The sequence below is a fragment of the Diospyros lotus genome, chromosome 1, assembly GCF_014633365.1.
Source record: "Diospyros lotus cultivar Yz01 chromosome 1, ASM1463336v1, whole genome shotgun sequence".
Taxonomy (NCBI): Eukaryota; Viridiplantae; Streptophyta; class Magnoliopsida; order Ericales; family Ebenaceae; genus Diospyros; species Diospyros lotus.
The window spans coordinates 31,693,158-31,715,358 of NC_068338.1; the positions used below are offsets into that span (position 1 = coordinate 31,693,158).

Below are 22,201 nucleotides of genomic sequence, written 5' to 3' on the forward strand. Positions count from 1 at the left end.
CAAGAGTTTTGGAGGCAAAGACAATTAAAGATTTATAGAAAAATTGAAAAAAATAGAAAAATTATTTTATTTTTATTTAGATATTTGATGAAGAAAATTAAAGAAATTCTTTTTTTTTCTTATTTGGGAGTTTAAGTAAAATAAAAAGAAAGAAAAAGGTTATAATATTAAAATTTTAACATAATCCTTATAGTTTTTATTATAATACATAATCGATAAAAAAACAAAAAATAAAGAGAGGGATTGACTCCCCCCTCCGATTCGCTTTGACTTATTTCAAAACATCTTCCAAGCAAAAGCTGGTCATTCCCTTCTTCACGCCCGATCCAAACATACCCTAAGTAATTTCCCCCAATAACGGCATCATTGCGGACCGGACAAGGCTGGTCACTTCTTCTAGTGTCTCCTTCACGGCCTAGATGCCCTGATTGCAGAGCGCTCCCCAAACCCCAATATTTAGCGCAACGTATAAGCGACACCCTGCCTGTAGTTGAACGAACACAAAATTCACTACCCACCACATCGTTTCTTCAAATCCACACGCCAAATTCTGCTCGATTAATTGCCTTAAAGAGACGGAACTTTTGAGACCCCAAATCTTCAAGGTCTCAGGTTCCAAGAAGCCCCATAATCTCAAGTCCAGATTGAAAGGAGGGAAAGGAATTTGCAGACCAGAATGTCGGTGCAAGAATATCTCGACAAGCACATGCTCTCCCGGAAAATCGAGGACGCCGTCAATGCCGCCGTCAGGGCCAAGACTCCCGATCCCGTTCTTTTCATCGTAACCTCCCTTCTGTATCTGTTTTTAATCTCATTTATTTGCGTCCAAACAGTTGTGGTTATATTATATGTTTGGATCTACTTTTCAATATTCCAGTCTAATCACATGAAGAAAGCGGTACCTTCGGTGATCACTAAGGTTAAAGCCAGGCAGATCCTCGACAGCAGGGGAATTCCTACAGTGGAAGTCGATCTTCACACCAATAAAGGCGTTTTCCGTGCTTCTGCTCCTAGTGGCGCTACTTCTGGAATGTAAGCTTTTTATGTCTCCTCATGGCCTTTTGCATTGCTTCAAAGCTTCACCAGTTTGACTGTTGGGGTTAGCATTGAAGTTTTTAAGTGTGTGTTTTGTGCTAAAATCAGACGCAAGTTTTGAGAACTCTAGCGAGAAAGTTTGTAGTTAGTAAATCAGCACGCTGTTGTCTTGGCTATGGTAAAAGCTCTAGTACATTTGCAGAGGCTTCGCCCACAAAAATAAAAAGTGGCTCGGAGAGGACAATCCTTCAAATGTCGAACCATTAAAAATGGCATTATCTCACTTGAATTTTTAACATATATTTGATCCATACATGGCTTGGCACTTTAGATGGTCTTGTCTTTGATAAAAAGGAAGTATTCTATAAAATAGTAATATAAAAGATAAAGTGAACTCTCTATCTACTAGTTTAAGCTTTTAGATGAGATGATGGTTAACAATTTAACACTTTGTATGCGTGTCATTGGCAGCCCTCTTGAGATCTAGTTTAATGCAAACCAGAACTTCCGCCCTTGTGGAGTCACCTAATGTAGACAACCCTGGGCATCTGCAATTGCCTTTCAGCATGAAGCTTTTGAGGACTATGGTACCCTCGTGGTAGCACTAGTTGGATCCTCCAAGTCACTTTCACCAAGGGGGTGCATGGTTAGCATCGTCCATGTTGGTGCAAGGGGAAATGCCTAGAACTGCCATTATAATGGCATTTGGGCCATTTTTAATGTGCCAGCTAGAAACACTGTATGTTCCAAGAGCCACAATAGCCCCAGAAAATTTTCTTGAACTTTATATTTGATTTCATAAGTCATGTTGGAGTGGTCTATACTTAATTATCCAATATTGTAAAGATATTATCACCTAGACGTATGTGATCTTGATATGAGCCGTTGAACCCATCATGTGCATGGCATGATTAATCATGTGTGCCAACATTGTAACCCAATTCAATCCTTTTAGCTCATTTGACTTCTCAGGACAACCAGTTTGTGATATTCTTCCGCCATGCAACAAAGTTGTAGTGCTAGTGCCTCCGTGCACCTTTCACTTCCCCAAATTGCCAAGTTATTCTAGAAAGAGTTCATTTAATTATCATGAATCAATTGTTCATAAAGAATGGGGGATATTTAGTATGTTATTCATAGAATCAAGATAGGATGGTTAAAAGTAGAGTGTGCCTAGCATTTTATGAATTGTGAAATCTCTTTAAAGTTAAAAAGGAAGTTTTACTAGACAGTCTATAAGACTATGTGTTGCATGGCCTAGAATATTGAGTAGTTAAGTATCAATATATGCAAAATATGAGTGTAATTAAGATGAGAATTTTAAGGTGGATTTGTGCCATACAAAAAAGGGTGCCTCTAATTGAGGATTTCTAGAATGTGAGTGTTTTGTATCCTTGAGTTGCCTTCACAAGGTGGTGATTTGGCCAATATTTGTTGCAGTGAGGTTATTGACCTTGCCAAGATCAATGCCCCTTGCGAGGGTTGAAAAGGAGGGTCATCTTTGTCTTGGTATGCAATGTTACTTTTATTCTGCAAATAGATTATTTCTACAACTCAAACCTACGACCTTCTAGTTACAAAGAAACAACCTTGCGGTTGCCATTGTCATTAAAAAAGACAAAATTAGAAATGAGATTATATGTAATAAAATTGGATTGGTGCCTATTGAACATAAAATGTACAAAATGCAATTAAGATGCTTTAGACATGTGAGAAGAAGACTGATGGACTCGTCCATGAGGTGAATGGATGGAATGGAAGAAGCCTGTAGTAAAAGAAGTGGAAGAAGACCAAAAAAGGGAAAAAAAATTGTCTTATTCTGTTGCATAGTTGATATTTGACATTTATTTGATCATTTTGACATATTTTTTAAATTCTTATCTTGTAAAATATGAATTTGACTTTAATACCTAGAAGAATCATTGCTCAAATATATTTATTTACTCCAGGTATGAAGCTATTGAATTACGTGATGGAGACAAGGGAACATATCTTGGAAACAGTGTGCTAAGAGCTGTCAAGAATATAAATGAGAAAATATCTGAAGCTTTGATTGGTATGGATCCGACACTTCAGGCACAAATTGATCAGGCAATGATAGATTTGGACAAGACAGAGAAGAAGGTGCCTTTTGTCTCTTCCAATTTTCTTTAGTTAATCTTATATATTGTTATACATTCAATTTTTTCTTCGAATGCATTTAAACTTGCTATTCATAATAGTGTCTGAAATTCCCACTGACTTCTTTGATACATAATTGGCACTACACCATATTTGATACATTGCTATATGGAAATTTCAAAACCGTCATCCTCAGGTTCTTTGCTTTTAAGCAAATGATGATGCTTTTACTAATATCAGTTATCTGATTTTGATGATATTGAACTAAATTTGGATAACATCATCTAGGTTGAGCTGGTTATGTGAATTTTGCCATAAGTGCAATATATGATATTCTACTCAAGTCTTAATATAAATCACAGTACCAGATGACAAGTACATTGATCAAGATTTATTCACATATCCATAAATATTTTCAGGAAGGTCAGTTTGTAAAATAATCTAAAATTGAGGAGTGTCGTTAGCCCAATAATGAATGGTGTCATAACCTATGTCTTAGTCAAGGGTTCAACTCACCTTGCTTTCATGCTGTATGCAAAAAAAAAAAAAAAAAAAAAAAAAAAAAGACTGTTATTGTGACCATATGTAACTTTAAGGGGTTATGTAAACTTTAATTCCTAGTTGCTACAAGTTTTGGAATCTGAAACCTTAATTCCTAGTTATTACAAGTTTTGGAATCTATGATTTGGTGTCATAGTACAAATCTCCACAACCCCTCCTTTTCATCTCAGGCTGGCTATTCTTTTGCTGTTTATGTACTATTTTTATTTAAGTTAATATGTATGAGTTGGTCATCTGCCTAGTGCTGGATGGTCAACAAAGTTGGTGGTGTGATGATAGAGGAGCTGGTGATGGAAGTCACTGGCCTATAAATAAGGGTTATTTCAAACTAAAATAGGATGGAGAAGAATGAATAAAGTTTGATTTTTTGGAACCTGGGGAGTTTTTAACCTCCCCCCATCTGCTTTCTCCTTCCCTCCTCTGTTATGCTTGTAGTTTCAGGTTTCTACTTCTCTATTTTTCTGAAACTATTCTCCTTTATCTCCATTCTTCTCTAGTCTCGTCTTCATTGCTCTTCTTTTGTTTCTCTTATCTGTCATCTTCTCAGCTCTTTTGCTATTCCTTTGTTTCTCTTATCTATCATCTTATCATCTCTCTTTCTCTTGGCACTGATCTTCTCTATTTCTTTTGTTTCTCTTCTTGTTTATTGCTATTCAGCCGTATCTTCTTCTTTCCTTGCCTTGTTTCATCTATTCTCTATCTATTCCCTATATCTTCTTCTCTATCTTTTCTTTTGGAAATTGGAATTATAGAGATATGTTCCTCTCTGCATTCCTTCCTCCCATGCTACTGCTCAGTGTTCTTTTTTCCTTCTTCTGCTGTGACTTTTAGGCTAAACAACTTTGTTAGGAACACTTCGTTTTGCATTTTATCTTAATTCATGTTATTTACAGGGTGAACTTGGTGCAAATGCAATTCTAGCTGTGTCAATTGCTGCTTGCAAAGCTGGCGCTGCTGAAAAGGAGGTATGTATATTTGTTGTGTCCACATTTCACTGACTGTTTTCTTTACTTATTTTGAAGTCAGTTCTGATTCAGTTTCCTCTTTCTTACATTATATTTTGTGGTGAAATTTGTTGTAACTTTCTTTAAATTTTCATGACATTATAATTTTCAGGTTCCACTTTACAAGCACATAGCTGATATCTCTGGTAAAACCAACCTGGTTCTTCCTGTCCCTGCCTTCTCTTTGATAAGTGGTGGGAAACATGCTGGAAACAATCTGGCTATTCAGGTTGTAGCTTCCTACCTTTTTGTGTGTACAAATAATTTGTCATCCCTTGCTAGTGGCAATTATTTAGTACTGAATTCTTCTTGAGAATTACAAATGTAATAGGGAGGTTGGCTGGTTGTAGTTGACTGAATGGTTGGACAATGAATCCCATTCAATAAGAATGGTTATGCATTCCTATTCAGGAGGTGGAATGGCCTGGTGCATGATGTGAAATGACCCAAAATGGCATTGGGTGTTGAAAACAAGCAGAAAAGTAATGCTTGATTGAATCTAAATGTGCCGAGAACAAGAAGTTAAATACTCTACCTATCCTTATCTTTTCTCCTAGAAAATAGGAGATGAGATAAGATATTCTATCTCCTAAAACTTAGGAAATACTATCTCCTAAATTATAGAGATAACCTAAAATCTAAACATACACATTCAAACTTTAAATTATAAGTTACAATAATTCAATCTACATGGCCGGGTGGCCTTATCCTTCATAAACAATCTTCAACTTTGAATTTCGTCCAACACTCCCCCTCAAGCTGTGGAGTAGATGCACATCATTCCCAACTTGCCAATCAGAAATTCGAACCCCGGTCTCACCATAGCTTTTGTGAACACATCTGCTACTTGATCTTTGGTGGGAATATAAGACAAGACTATCCCTCATTCTTCAATTTCTCGTTTTATAAAACTTTTGTTTATCCTCACATGTTTCATGCGATCATGTTGAACAAGATTCTTTACTATGCATATTGCCGACTTACTATCACTGTAGACCTTTGTAGGTTGAGCTAAGGGTATCTTTAGGTCCATCAATAGCCTCTCTAACCATATCACTTCATATATTCCTTGAGCTATCGCTCGGAATTCTGCCTTAGCACTACTACGGGCTACCACTGATTGTTTTTTGCTTCTCCATGTCACCACATTTCCCCATACCTTGATACAATATCCTGTTGTTGACCCGCTGTCCTCATTTGAGCTTGCCCAATTTGCATCCACAAATCATTCAATTCCATTTTCTTTTGTTTTTTGAAACATTAATCATTTTCCAGGTGTTCCTTTAAGATACCTTAGTACATGAAATACTGCACCCATACGTCTTTGTGTGGGTGAGTGCATATATTGACTTATTTTACTTACTGCATAGGCAATGTCAGGCCGAGTCAAAGACAAATAAATCAACCTTCCCACCAAGCGTTGGTACCTCTCCTTGTCTACCGGAATATCACCCTCTTCTTCTCTTGATTTCCAGCCTTTGTCTAGTGGAGTGCCAGTAGATCTACATGCCAACATCTCAGTGTCTTTTAGTAAATCCAGGGTGTACTTTCTTTGTGATACAAATAACCCTTCTTGACTTCTAGCCACTTCCATACCCAAGAAGTATTTCATAAGCCCGGGATCTTTGACTTCAAATTCCGCCTTTAGCTGCCCTTTTAAGGTTTCAATTTCTTATAGATCATCACCTGTTACAATGATATCATCAACATAAACAATTAGAATAGATTTCTTCCCATATTCTGTGGTTTTCACAAATAATGTATGATCAGCTTGTCCCTGTTGATACCCAAATTGAATTAAGGTCATGTTGAATTTTTTGAACCATGCCCTAGGTGCCTGTTTTAATCCATATAGATATTTTCTTAGCTTGCACACATTTCCTATGCCAGCCTCCCCTTCAAAACCAGGTGGGATCCTCATATATATTTCCTTATCTAAGTCCCCATTAAGAAATGCATTCTTAATATCAAACTGAAACAGTGGCCAATCTAAATTTACTGCAATAGAAAGGATTACCCGGATGGAATTCAACTTAGCCACAGGTGCAAAAGTCTCCTCATAATTTATCCCATATGTTTGAGTGAACCCTTGGGCCACCAACTAGGTTTTATACCTTTCAACACTACCATCAGCATTATGCTTCACAGTAAATACCCATCGGCATCCAACTATCTTCTTGTCTAAAGGTCTCCTCACTATTTCCCAAGTGCCATTTCCCACCAGGGCCTTTATTTCCTCCATAACCGCTGCTTTCCATTTAGGATACTGCATTGCTCCTTGGATATCTTTTGGAACAACTATACTGTTAACTTTAGCAATAAACCCTTTGAATTTAGGAGACAACTTAGCATATGTCAAATGATTTTTTAGTGGGTATTTTGCACAGGACCTTACCCCCTTTCGTAGAGCTATGGGCATTGCCCAATCCAGCCCGTCCTCAGGTGCTGCATCATTGCTAGTGTCATGCTCCTTGCTGAGAGTTTCCCTTGTTTCAGGGCTGTCCTTTAAACATTCTTCTTCAGTCCTGTAGGCGTCTTCTGAAGGACCAGCAGCTGTTGGTAGAGATGATTGACACTGTTGCAGCTTAGTTTGGTCTTTTGGTCGTTGGGAATAAACAAACAAAGGGTCAGTTGGTTTAGTATTGTTCTGACTAGAACAATGGTCAGATACTGCTGTGTTAGAATCAACGGTTAATTCAGGGTCAGCTAGAGCTGTAGCTGCTGTTGTAGGAGGGGATTTCACTGTTAGTGTGTTATCAGAGGTTTTAATAATTTCTCCCCCTTGAGAATACATTGGCAGTGAAAGAGTGGGAGTAGAAAGTGGATCAGTGGGAGGATCCATAGATGAGTTGGACTGATAGTAGGGAATATCCTCATAGAATGTAACATCGGAGGAAATATAGTATTTTCGGTTCATAGGGTTGTAACACTTGTATCCTTTTTCGGTAGGAGAATAAACAATGAAGAGGCATTTTAGGGCCTTGGGATCAATCTTAGTACGAGAAGGACTATGATTATGAACATAAGCAACACAGCCAAACACTTTAGGCGCAAGGGATTTGAGAAAAGGAGCATGAGGATATAAGGCACGAAGGGTATCAATGGGGGTTTTGAAGTTCAAGGTCTTGGAGGGTAGACGGTTTATAAGGAAAGCTGCTGTAAGAACTGCCTCCCCCAGTAGGAATGAGGAACATGGGTTGTGAACATCATTGCTCTTGCAACTTCTGAGAGATACTTATTTTTCCGTTCGGCCACACCATTTTGTTGTGGTGTGTAGGGGTAAGAGCTTTGATGTAAAATCCCATGGTCAAGCAAGTAATTGGTTAGGTCATGAGAAAAATATTCCCTCCCATTATCAGTCCTAAGAATGTGAATTGAAGCTTGGAACATATTTACAACAAATTGATGAAATCATTTGAAGATACCACTAGCTTCGGATTTCTCCTTCATAAGGTATACCCAACATGTTCTAGAGTGGTCATTTATGAAGGTTATGAATCACTTAGAACCTGAAATATTTGGGAGTTTAGAGGGGCCCCAAACATCACTATGGATTAGATGGAATGGAGATGAGGGTTTGTAAGATTGGATGGAATGATGGACCTTAGACTGTTTTGCGAGAGTACAATGCTCACACGAAAAAATGTGATCTTTATTAATGAAGAACTGGGGATACAAAAATTTAAGATAAGGGAAACTAGGGTGTCCTAACCGCTTATGCCATAACATAACTTTGGCATTAGCGTTAACATTGAAAACAAATTTATTCGAATGAGCAGTTTCTAATGAGTTCCCGGGCAACCAATAGAGGCCATCCCTAGCTTCAGCACTGCCAATCATCATCCCCGAGGCTTGGTCTTGAAATAAATAGTAGGATGGAAAGAAGATTACTTTGCAATTCATGTCACTTGTAATCCTACTCACAGATAACAGGTTGTAACTTAATCCTTGAACATATAGAACTGAATCAAGTTTTAACTTTGAAATACACACTTTACCAAGACCCAAAGCAGGAGAGGTAGAACCATTAGCCATAGAAATCTCAATCAGCTTTCTACATGGCCTATATTCGGTCATACATTCCATGGAACTTGACATATGGTCAAATGCCCCTGTATCTATTATCCATACATCCTTAGGAATTTGTTTTGACACTAAAGAGCAGTGAGGGTTACCTTGCAGAGCAATAGAGGCTGTAGATTGAGGATTAGAAGAATCAACCAATCTTGTTCCTTGACTAAGCAGCTTGTACAATGTTTGTATTTGTTCTTCTGTCAGATTTAGGTCTGGTTTTAATCATTTTTCTCCACTTGGTTTTGGCCCATCTTCACCAGATGTAGCAGCCACATAGGCTGATCTGCTGCCTTCTCATTTATTCCTTGGTTTCCAATCACCTGGTTTGCCGTGGATCTTCTAACAAGTCTCTTGTGTGTGGTATGGTCTCTTACAATGATCACATCATTGCTTTTCTCTCCCGGAATATTTTTGACCAAAATCCCCTTGCTTAACAGTAACAAGGGTTGAATGTTGGTTAGTCAAATTAGCAGTCGATTGAAGGATAACCTTTCGACGGCTTTCTTCTCTTCTAACTTTTACAAAAACTTCCCTTAAATTGGGCAGAGGTTTAGTGCCTAAGATCTTGCCACGTACCTCATCTAGATCACTGTTAAGTCCATGGAGAAAATCAAAAATCCAATTTTTTTCGATCATCTTATTGTATTTAACACTATCAGCAACACTCTCCCAAGTAATAGTATAAATCAAATCCATCTCATGCCATAACTCTACCAAATTATTAAAATAATCTGTAACACTTAGATTACCTTGTTTGGTGTTTCTTATGGCTGACCTTACCTCAAAGCTTTGAGATGAATTCTCCAAATCTAAATACATCTCTTGCACCGAGTCCCAAATCTCCTTGGCTATTTTGTGGAAGAGGTATGCCTTTCCAATCCTAGTCTCCATGAAATTTATCAACCATGCCATGATGGTTGAATTTTTTGCCTCCCATATGCCATAAGAGACGTGTGTTGGCGAAGGAGCTGGAATCGCACCAGTAAAATATCCTGCTTTCCCTTTTCCCTTGATTACCAATAAAACTGATTGAAACCACTCCCTAAAATTACTCCCATTTAACTTATGGTGAGTAATTTGTAGTGGGTGATTGTCGATTGAATGGCTGGACATGTTAGGAACGGATTGTGAAGGAGTCGAATGGTGAACAACACTTGGGGAATTGGTGGCTGAAGTTTCTGTAAGGGTAGGGTTTTGGTTTGCATCGGCCATGACTTTTTTCGAAAAAAGGGAAAAAACAAACGGCAGAAAAACTACTTGAGGCTTAACCTAGGCTCTGATACCATGAAAACAAGCAGAAAAGTAATGCTTGATTGAATCTAAATGTGCCGAGAACAAGAAGTTAAATACTCTACCTATCCTTATCTTTTCTCCTAGAAAATAGGAGATGAGATAGGATATTCTATCTCCTAAAACTTAGGAAATACTATCTCCTAAATTATAGAGATAACCTAAAATCTAAACATACACATTCAAACTTTAAATTATAAGTTACAATAATTCAATCTACATGGCCGGATGGCCTTATCCTTCATAAATGATCTTCAACTTTGAATTTCGTCCAACAGGTGTAAACGGTGGTACTAGATGCTTAAAGGGATTCTCATGGGTTTGTGATTCTGAGAATTGGGAATTTTCCTGGCATGAATGAGTATGTTGTAATGTTTGAGCTCATATCAGCTAGAAGGAGAAAGAAATGGAGAGGGAAAAGAGCAGCTATAGCACTTCCCTGAATAACTCAATACTGGAGAACTGAAAAGTAGCAATAATATGGGGAGGGAAAGAACACTGAGAGCACTTCCCTGGAAACTTCTATATTGGGGACCTCTTCCTTTGTGAACACAGAGATTCTTTTTCTGAAGAGAATTTAAATGCCTGCAGATGAGTTTCCTCAGAGACTAAATACCTTGTAAGGCGATAGTCATAGAGTTGCAACTTCCATGGCCATATTTGCTGTTGCTTTCACTTGTTTTTGGATCTTCCTGATACATATTGGTGACTTGGATGCTGCCAAGTTATGCTGAAACTTATCAATCAAATGCCTCGCTTCTGAGTGGGTGCATAACTTTTTCTTGACATTTAAGTTTTAACTTAAGAGTAATTCCAATAATCACCCCTGAGGTTTGCCTTAATTGTAAAGACTATCCTCCATGTTTTGAAAATGACAATGACCTCCTCTGCCGTTAAAATATAGGTAAATGACCATTTTACCCCTGCTTTCTCTCTCCTCTATCTCTTTCTTTCTCTCTCCCCTAGCTTATTTTACTTGCAGAAAATATATTTTAATTACAAAAAATACATTTTCTAATCTTTATATATAAACTAAAAATATATATAACATATGTTTGCGAAAAATATATTTTCTGTAATCTTTTTATGTAAACTAAAAATATTTAAAATTTATTTTTACTAATTATTATCTTAAAATTTAAAAAAAAATTGTCAATGGCTTTGGCGGGGGTGCATTGGGGGGGGGGGGAGGGGGGAGTGTTTTGATTTCGGCTGCCATGGCTGCAACCCCAGTTTCTTTGTTTCCCCTTTTCTTTCCCCTATCACCAACATTTTTGTGGCAGTACCATATGAGTCCTCAAGGGCAGTCGAAACCCAAGACCCATTCTACACCTCCTTCTCGAACTGGACTTATTGGGGCCAAGAATTGGCCAAGGTCTCGGAGCGGCTTCGAGATTCGGCCAACGACGAGCCAAAAGAGGCTCGAGAACACTCCTGAAAAAATGACTCTCTAATGACCTAGGGCCTTGACGTTGCTAGTCCCATTAAAGATCAATAGCAGCAGATTTGGTAGTTGATTGAAGTGGCCCATCCCAGACAGCAAAGCCACCTCAATCATAAACATATGTATATATATGTTAGATATATGCGGAGAGAGAAAGTAGATCTGGGATCTACCTCTAGTTTGATGAAATAGGGAACATTGTGGAGACAGAAAGAATCCCAGTCTGGATTGAAGAAATCAGCATTGCAGAAACAGTAAGAACAGAGAGAGAGAGAGAGAGAGAGAGAGAGAAGGAGAGTTGTTCCTTCCAGCTATGGAGAGAGACACAGAGAGAATGGTCATTTCTCCCTTCCTCCCTTTCCCATCTCTCCTCTCCCCCCCCCCCCCCCCCCCCCCCTTCCTCTCTCCCATCTTTGGTGAAGCTGAAACCAGGTGGAACCCCATCACTGGGTTCCTCTGTATCCCCAGCGAGTTTGATCGAACCCTAGTGATTTGCTGGGGTTTGATTGGACAATTGAGAAAAAAGAGGAGGAGAGAGAAAGAGAGAGATGAGTTTTCGAGCTGTTACCTGCTCGAGAAGATAAGAGGGAGAGAAGATGGTCAGTCTCCAGTGAACCATCACCAATGAGGGAGAGGGGGAGGGAGGGAAGGCAGTTTGAAAATTTAATTGATGTTAACTAATGACAGGGGGATAACAACAATGCAGTTAACATAGTAAAGGGTGCTTGCTATATTTTCTCGTATGTTAGAGTACTGCCTGCTTTTAGGCCAAACCTCAGGGAACATGCCAGAATTAGTCATTAGTTGCATCATGATTGATCAGGACCTTCCAATTTAATGCCTGATGTTTTCTCCAATGTTTGGCCTCCTTGTTCTATATTGTTCAAAGCAGGCTAAAAAATTACTGTCTAGCCAAAGGAGGCCCTGGTTCACCCTGCCTCGACATTACCATGTACAGAGTGACACCAATTTGTTTGCAATACTAAGTTCGCTTTCTAAGTGGGCTGATCCACTAACCTTTTGAACTGGGAGAGTTCATCTTGCAGTATATGAAGATTATGAAGCTCCATCATGCGTTATTTATTTATGTGATTTAACAAGGAAAAACTTTTTGGAAATAATTTTATTTATTCTCAGCACCATGTTTCTATTTATTTGCCTTTATGCCCTCACATTTTGTGTTTCTTGTTGCATCTTTACTTCTCTATACCTATTGTTTAATTTTATTTCTCTATTCCATTTGTATACTTGTATCAGTGGCTGCCTGTTTCTTTCAATTATTTACGACAAACATTGTTTCTTAGGCTGTGTTTCTCAAGTTGAATTTGTGGTTGAAACATTGTCAGGATATTATGATTCTTCCTGTTGGAGCAAGAAAATTTGAGGAGGCAATGCAAATGGGATCTGAAACATACCATCATTTGAAGGTAAGTCAAGATATAGTAGATACCATCTTTTTGATTTGATCTTAGTTATTCTTGTAATCTAAAGTTGGTGTTCACTTGCTTTACTGCACTTTTTTGTCTGAAGGAAGAAAATCATTCTTCATCGTGCATTTTTTATTTTTACAACTTGAGAAGTCACATGACAGTTTCTTTCTTGGGAAAGTACAAGTATTGCATATCAGTATAGAATGTGTCAGGAGAGAGTTCTCAGCTTCATCATTATTTTCTAGAATTAGATATGCTCTCCTGCATTGATGATTGAAACAAAGATACATATGACGATAACATCTGGCATCAGGACTCCTAGCTTTGTCCCAGACTCTTAACTAACTTTCAATAAGAAAAAGTAAAAAAATCCAAGACTCTTATGAGTGTCACTTGAACTCTTGAAGGGCTTGTGAACTAATCATCATGCCAATAAAAGATAATCTAAATTGTATTTATGTGAAGTGTAGAATCATTAACCCAAATAATAACTTGCATATAGCAATAGGTTAGCCACTTGGACTGGTCTTTGAATGCTGAAGGGAGTACTCTTTTAAGTTTTATTATTATTATTATTATTTTTGTGGGGGGTTGGGGAGGGAGGGGTGGCAGAGACTGCTGTTTATACTTGAACCATGTATGGCAATGCTGGATCCGTACATATGTATATACCCTAATTGGTCAGGACCTTTCACTCTTAAGGGTTGACTTCCTAAGTTGTGCCCTAATCTGGCAAGCTGTCCTGCCAAAGAAATACCTCCTTTACAAACAATAATTCACTGGAAACCGTGGGTCCTAAAGTAACTGCTTGCTTGTGAAAATTGGGCAACAGTGAGGGACTAATACCTAATCACATTTTACCCTTCTATCTTTGGAACATGAAACACTGGACGTGAACATGCCTCTTTCAGTAACTTCAACTTATACACAACCTACATTGATTTTCTTTTGGTACTAAATGTCACCTGCAAAATTATCCTTTTGTTGTATTTGATATGGCCCAAAACTATGTATGTGCTGGTATTGAGTTTTCTTTTTGTGATAAGCTTGCAGCATGTTGCAGTTTCATAAACCCTTGATAATCAATGTAAAAAACCCACCTTTCTATGCTTTTCATGTGTACTTCTATGGTCATGCTAGATGTGCTTGAGTTCTTGTCGTATCCCATGGCTTCTAATTGCCAACCAACAGTGTCAAAACAAAATGAACCCCTGGGTGTAGGAGGAGTTCATTTTATATCATCTTATACAGCATCTTACCTTTGGTAGACTGAACTTAGAATTCCATAGCATTCATATCACAAAATCTGGTCAATCCATTGTTTTATTGTCTTCAGATAATGGAATGGTAGTACCATTTATGTTTGAAAACATGGCTCCGGCCATTGAGGGTGTGATAACTTGGTAGAATAGGGGGAACTGTTAAGAATACCACTTCTAAGAAGTCACAGGTCAACTTGTGCCCTTTTCCCTCACACTATTCAGAAAAATAAACTTGCTTGTGGCAATAATTATCTATCTAGACACCATGGAAGAGGCATGTAGTCTATTTGCGTTGAGTCTTCGGGGTTAGATGTACAACTACGGCTCCTTTGGGTCTCCACGGGCCTCATAGGTATAGGAGTTCACTCAGGTCATATTCTGACACAGAGTTACCTTAGTTGCTCTCTCTTACTCATTCTAGTTAAAGAATAGGAAAATGTGGTGCTTGTGCTCCATTTTTATCTTTCTCCTGTTTGTGTTTTGCTTGTTCTACTGCAACGGCAGTCACAAATGGCCTTGGTGTAGAGTTTTTGATGTGTTATAAGGTTGTCTCCTGTTGAAATATACATTATGGCAGAAATTGATCCTTCAAGTATTTTGGCATCCATGAAAATTTTTAGCTGCCATGGGGATGCCAACACAAAAAACACACTACAATGAATTTAATAACTGTTCTATGTGGCTAAAAATACTAAGAAAAAATAAAAAATATTTTCTTTATCAACTAATAATACCTTAATCTCAGCCTTCATGACCTTGGTGGTCAGTCCTTAGATACACACTAGTTGGTCTTTCTGAATGGGAAGTCCTCTGACAATAAAAGGTATTGCAGGCATGTCTTAAATGCCTTTGCGTGTTGAATAAATTATTCTGTTCCTCAATGACTCTTCATATGATTCACCAGTTATCAACCAAAAACAGATTTAATTTGATTAAAGGTGGGCCAGAATGGTAATGACAATTTTGACCATCTATTTAGGCTTTGTTTCAAATGTAAAGTATTTTACATTGGAGAATAATTTTCATAAGAAGATGTTTTTAAAAAATTATTTTCAATCTTAATTTTCAGCATTTGGCTTGCATTTAAAAATTAAAAAAATTACAGTTTACACTCAAATACATACAAATACTAGGCATTTACATATAAAATATATACGTTGAAATAATATATTTTACAAAAATATATTTTTGCTTAAATTTTTTTTATGTAAATATTATTTGTTAAAAGTTATTCCATATAAACAATATTTTTCATATTATTTTTCATTAAAATATTACATATAAAAAATAGTTTATCACACGTATGTATGTGATTTCTCATCAAAATAGTAAGAATTTAATTTTGGACTCAAGACTAAAAATGATTTGCCAAATTTTTTTAGGTAAATCAATTTTTACATCTTAATGTGAAATGCTTTCTTGTTTTTTACTATCCAAAGTCCAAACGCTGGAAAATAGGTAAAATATTTACCAGAAAACATTTTATGTCAGAACAAATGGGCCTTAATCATATCTCATCTTTGAATGAGTGGCCCTGGCAATTTGAATTAGTGGTCCTAAATATACTAAAGAAATCTGAGTCACCATAACAGCAATCAACTTATGAATGCAATCCAGGTTGGTACCTGCATGGCAGAAGTTTCTAGTATGTTCCAAAAAAAGTCTCTTGTACTCTTTGGGCTGTGATTGGATTCTTTAATTGGAATAAAATGTCCATGGTTCTTAAAACAGTCCACAACTAATTCATCTCCTCTGATTTGTGCAGACACTCAATCAATCAGTGTAGATGTTCTCCCGTATGCATTTTCAAATTGGATGAGGCTCTATATGTAATAATCACACATGGGACATGACCTCATATTTCACTTAATTGGCAGACATGACACTGGCACAAACTGTGGCATATCCTCTTCTTCCTCTCCAGTTGCTACTGGAGCAATATATATTCTCTGAATTTCCCCAAGTGATACTCCACTGCTTAACATGGAACATGGGGAATAAGTGAATGTGTAGGCTCTGCTGGCATGCCAAACATTTTCTTTTAGGTGGCATTATGAAGCTCTAGCTAAATTTGGTCTGATCTATCTTCAACCTCTCACTTATCCTTAAATTTGCCTCTTCCTTCCTTACCCCTTACTGCATTTCATCCTAAATGGATATCCCATTCAGAAGGTTGTTGTACCCTTGGTTGGCTAATGCATTTTTCACTACTTCTGATTCGGTCTCTGTTCTTGTTTGAAGACTTGGCCCAAGGCCGACGATCGGGCCTGCCCAAGACTTGATGTTATGTTATTCGAATATTGGGCTGATGTAATAGGCTGTAGGCCGTGTTAGTAGGTTGTAGGCCGGCCCACGGATAAGCATAGCCGGAGGAATGTTCCAACATGCTACTGGGCAAAATGTAAAGCAAGTGGGTGGGATAACCGTTTTTGGCTCCCATTTAGGCCATAGATCAGTATAAAAGCAACTGATCTACGCCTACCCCACATGTTGAATGAATTTTGAAAATTAGTTTTCCTCACAAACTCTCCTCTCTGAATTCTTGTCCTCTCTTTCTCTTTGATCTCTCAATTCTCCCCCACATTCTCTCAATTCTCTTGCGACCACCATTCTCAAGCGATTGAGAATTCACTTGTTAGATTAGGGATCTGACACTTGGCCCAAGGTCGACCCAGCCTAAACTGGGTAGTCCAAAGAAACCCAAACAATAGCGGAACAGTATTGAAACAGTCCATTGGGGGGGGGGGGGGTGAATTCCATAGGGCCGAAACTTCATAAGTTTTTAGGATTTTAACACTTCATATGTTTTAGGGTGTTAATTCTATTTCATGTTTGTTAGGGTTTTACTTTATTAGGATTCTAGTTGGATTTTATCTACAAATATTAGATGGATTAGTCGTTTATTATATATATATATGCTTAGAAACTAGGGTTTGTAATCAATTTTTTATCAATTCAATTGCAGCAGTCTATTCATGTTTCTTTCTAGCAAAACATGTTCAGTTTTGCGCCTCTTTGAAAGCCAAGGTTCGACCATTGAAGTTTGTTTTCAAGGGTTTTTTTCGTGTGTTTCTTTACACACTCGCTATCCACTGCATCAGGTGGTATCAAAACGGTTAATCAACCAATTAGATGGCCAATTTTGAAGGTGGTAGCAACCAACCTTGCGACGGTGATCAGGGGTTGCCTGCAGTTTGGAGAGAAATCAAAGAACAACGGGAAATAACTCGTAATATGCAACAACAATTGGAGCATATCAACAACCAATTGGGTACTTTATTACAAGGTGATGATAACAGGAACCAGAATAATGGAATGAATCATGTCGGAGGAGTTAACTCGGGAAGATCAACCATTAATCCTGTCTCTGTTAATCCTAGAAGACCAATGATGGGGGATAGTGATGATGAAGATGATCTTGATCTAGTAATAGCTAACCTTAGTGGTAAAGGGGTTAGGAGGAATGTGTAACAACACAATCATGGGGGGTAACGATGAGTATAAATTAAATGTTGATATTCCTACCTTTAGTGAGGGTTCCTAGATTGGATTATTGAAGTTGATCGTTTTTTCAAATACATTGGAGATCCCAGAAGAAAGACAAGTTAAGCTAGTGGCCTATCGATCGAAGGGAGGCGTATCTGTTTGGTGGGAACAATTGAGAGAGACTTGATTGAGGGAAGGCCAACATCTAGTTCAGACATGGAGACAAATGAAGCAGTTGTTAAGAGGTAGGTTTTTACCCCTTGATTATGAACAATACATATTTGAAGCCTATTAAAAATGTGCACAGGGAATGAGGAGTGTGAATGAATATACCATTGAGTTTTTGAGATTGACAAAGAGGAACCAATTATCAGAAAGTGATAATCAACAAGCAACTTGTTATTTGAATGGGTTGAAACCTGGTATTCGTGATAAAATTGGGGTTTAGATGGTTCTGAGTGTGCAAGAAGCAAGGAACTTAGCTTTGAAGGCTGAGTTAATGTTGAGTGAGAAAACCTGTAATGACAACTATTGCCGGTATAGTGGGGATGACAATAAACAAGCAGTTTTTGATAGAGGCAAGTCGATTCAAGGAGTGCAACCTTCCAATCCACCTAATGTAGTCAACCCTAATAAGGCTACAACGAGAGGAAACACTCGAGGTACTACTTCTAATCTTCCAAAACCCATTAATCCTTATGCAAAGCCTGTTCTTTTAAAGTGTTTCAAGTGCAATGAGGTTGGACATAAGTCCAGTGATTGTCCAAGGAGAGAGACTATTAATATTGTAGAAAGGGAGTAGGCAGATGCTGTTGAAGAGGAAGTATATTGTGGGCTTGATGGGGAGAATGATGAAGGAGAGTATGAGCATGAAGAGTATACATGTGTAGTGAGGAAGTTAATGTTGTCTCAAAAGAATGAAGATAATATTCAGCGGCATAAGCTTTTTTGCACGAGATGTACAGTGAAGGGGAAGATCTTTGAGCTGATTATTGATAGTGGAAGTCAGGAGAACATTATAGGAAGAAATGTGGTGAAAAAGTTGCAATTGACCCCTGAAAAGCATCCCAACCCTTACATGATTAGATGGATCAAAGAAGTTGGTGGCATACGTGTGGATGAATGTTGTAGTGTGCCTTTCTCTATTGGTAAGTACTGTGACGAAATCTATTGTGATATTGTTGGTATGGATGTTTGCCATATTTTATTTGGGAGACCTTGACAGTTTGATGTGGATACTAAGCACTCGGGTAGGAAGAACACATATTAGTTTGAGAAAGAGGGTGTGCGTTATACTTTGTTACCCATAGTGGAAAAGAACCAAACCAAAGCTTCTGAAGTGGAGGGGTGAAATTTTCTTACCATTACACATAAGTACCCGAGAGGTTCTTTTGTTGGTTGTCAAGGGGGAGAGTGTGACTGAGCCACTGTAGGTGAATCAAATTCCAATGGAGGTGTAGGGATTGTTGGAGGAATTTCATGATGTGGTTTCTGAGGAGTTGCCTAATGAGTTACCTCCTCTGAGGGATATTCAACATCACATTGATTTGGTTCTTGGTACCAGTTTATCTAACCTACCACACTATAGGATGAGTCCTAGGGAGAATGAGATCTTGCAGAAGCAGGTAGAAGAATTATTGTGAAAATGGCACATTCAGACTAGTATGAGTCCATGTGCAGTTCTTGCATTATTGACACCAAAGAAAGATGGGAGTTGGAGGCAGGGCCGGCTTAAGGCATAGGCTGGTGAGGCCTATGCCTAGGGCCCCCCCAAAAGGGGAGGGCCCAAAAAATTGTCGGGCCAGAGCCTTCCCTCACCCACAACCGTCCCCATCTCAGCCACTTCTCTCTCTCTCTCTCTCTCGAACGTTGCCACCGCCATAGGAGTGAGCAACAACATCACGTCGGTGTTAAACTTCATAGGCTTCCTGTGCTCCATCTGCATCATCGCCTCTGGGATCTGGCTGGCCTCCAAGTTGGACAACGAGTGCCTCCACTAGCTCCGGTGGCCCATCGTTTTCATCGGCCTCACCATCCTCCTGGTGTCCTGGGCGGCTTCGTCGGCGCCTATTGGAACAAGTAGTCCCTCCTGGCCCTCTACCTCTTTGCCATGGCCCTTCTCCTTATTGTCCTCATCCTCGCCTTCATTTTCACTCGCCTCCATGGCCATTCAGGATTCACGCAGAAGCAAGACGGGATTACGGTCCTTGAGCGAGTGAGAGAGAGAGAAGGGGGGGTGGGGGGTGGGGGGGTCGCCTGCTGCGCAGCTACCCGCTGCTGACCACCGGCTGTCGGACTACCGCCTAGGGCCCCAACAACCCTTGAGCCGGCCCTGGTTGGAGGATGTGTGTCGACAACAGAACAATCAACAAAATTACTATTGGGTACAAATTTCCAATTCCTAGACTTGATCACATGCTTGATCAACTTAATGAGGCCATTATGGGTAGGTATTATTGGCCTAGAGTGAGGATAGATGTTTCTATTATTGTGGCTAGATGTTATGTATGTCAAATAGCTAATGAGCAATCTTCCAACACCGGTCTCTACATGCCATTGCCTTTTCCCAATGCTATTTGGGAAGATTTGTCTATGGACTTTGTCTTGGGTTTACCGCAAATTCAACGAGGTATGAATTCTGTTTTTGTAGTGGTTGACAGGTTCTCCAAGATAGTGCATTTTCTTTCATGCAAGAAGACGACAGATGCAGTAGCTACAACCAAACTGTTTTTCAGGGAGGTTGTTAGACTACATAGAGTCCCTAAAACTATTATTTCGGATTGTGATACAAGGTTCTAGAGTCACTTTTGGATTACCTTGGGGAGGATGTTTGATTTATCTTTGAATTTCAGCAGCATAGCGCATCCCTAGACTGATGGACAAATAGAGGTGGTGAATTGTACCTTGGGAAATTTGATTTGCAGTGTTTGCAAAGACAAGCCAAGATAATGGGACCTAGTCATCGCTCAAGCGGAATTTTCCTACAACAACGTCGTGCATAACTCAATAGGAAGATAACCATTTTCCATTGTATACATGAAAGTTCCTAATCATGCATTGGATTTGGTAAAGTTGCCAAAGGTACCAGGTTTTAATGTTGCAACTAGTGATTTAATCGAGCAAGCACAAGCGGTTTAAGAGGATGTTAAGCAAAAGTTGCACAAGGTAAATGAGAAGTACAAGGCGACAACTGACAGGCATAGGAAGCACATGGTATTTGAGGTTGGAGATGAAGTCGTGATATTCTTGAAGAAGGAAAGGATTCTAGCAAGAAAGCACAACAAGCTCAAGCCAAAGAAATATGGTCCTTACAAGATTACAAAGAAGATTAATGACAATGCTTATGTTGTGGATTTACCTAATCATATGGGTATTTCCAAAACCTTTAGTGTTGTTGATCTTTCTTTGTATTTGCTGGATATTGTGTTGTCATACTCGGATCATAATTCGAGGTCGAATTCTTCTTAAGTGGAGGTAAATGATGTGGTCACTGTTCTTGTTTGAAGACCCGGCCCAAGGTCGAACCGACCTAAACTGGGCCGTCCTGGACGGCCCAAATAGTAGCGGAACAGTAATGAAACAGTTCGCCTGGGGGGGGGGGGCGCCGAAAGGGACGAGGACGAAACTTTGTAAGTTTTTAGAATTTTAATACTTCATATGTTTTAGGATATTAATTCTATTTCATGTTTGTTAGGGCTTTATTTTTATTAGGATTCTAGTTGGATTTTATTTACAAGTATTAGATGGATTAGCCGAACACTATATATACATATATATATGCGCTTAGAAACTAGGATTTGTAATAAACTTTTTATCAATTCAATTACAACAACCTATTCAGGTTTGTTTCCAACAAAAGAGGTTTAGTTTTACGTTTCTTTGAAAGCCAAGTTTCGGCCATTGAAGTTTGTTTTCAAGGGTTTATTTTGTGTGTTTCTTTACACACTCGCTATCCACTGTGTCAACTTATTATCCTATAAACAATTTGAGAATTGGCATTAACTGGCTAATCTACTTTTGTTGCTTTGGAGTTGAAGTAGATATTCAAACTCTTCCAATCTATATGAGTTTTAAGTGTCTGTCCTTCAGTAATGGATGACATTTTTCCACTGCTTGTATCATCAGCATTGTTTCTTTTCCATAGTTGTATTTAGCCAAGGCCTTTCCTGGAAGAGCTTCTTGTAGTACGGGATGGGTCTCCACTCTGGTGATAGCAATTTGCCGAAACCATTTGCTTCCCATAACAATTTAGGTGTCTGGAGTTGTTATTTGATTCTGGTGGCCGTTTCAATCTCTTTCTGTTGAGTAGATCTGAGAGGAGCTGCTAATTTCTCATGCTCTGGAATAAAATGCTAGTAATAATCAGTCCACTAGAAAAACTTGCCTAAGAGTGATATTATCTCAAGGGGCAATAATTCATCTTTGCCTTAATCTTACTTGGATGTGCAGATACCCCCTGATGATATTATTCCCCCCCCAGTGCTATTAACTGTT

General features: G+C 38.6%; 1 protein-coding gene across 3 annotated transcripts in view; it reads left to right on the forward strand.

The window, feature by feature from the left end:
- Positions 1-286: 286 nt before the first annotated feature.
- Positions 287-22,201, forward strand: part of LOC127806116 (cytosolic enolase 3) — a 32,795-nt gene continuing 10,880 nt past the window's right edge. For 2 of the 3 annotated variants that reach the window (XM_052343171.1, XM_052343179.1), the window contains exons 1-6: positions 287-781; positions 878-1,032; positions 2,985-3,159; positions 4,611-4,682; positions 4,834-4,950; positions 12,876-12,956. In XM_052343171.1, the coding sequence (XP_052199131.1) occupies positions 677-781; positions 878-1,032; positions 2,985-3,159; positions 4,611-4,682; positions 4,834-4,950; positions 12,876-12,956 (705 nt within the window). In that variant the 5' untranslated portion in view covers positions 287-676. The remainder of the gene's footprint in view (positions 782-877; positions 1,033-2,984; positions 3,160-4,610; positions 4,683-4,833; positions 4,951-12,875; positions 12,957-22,201) is intronic. The other variant, XM_052343162.1, reaches the window with a different exon arrangement.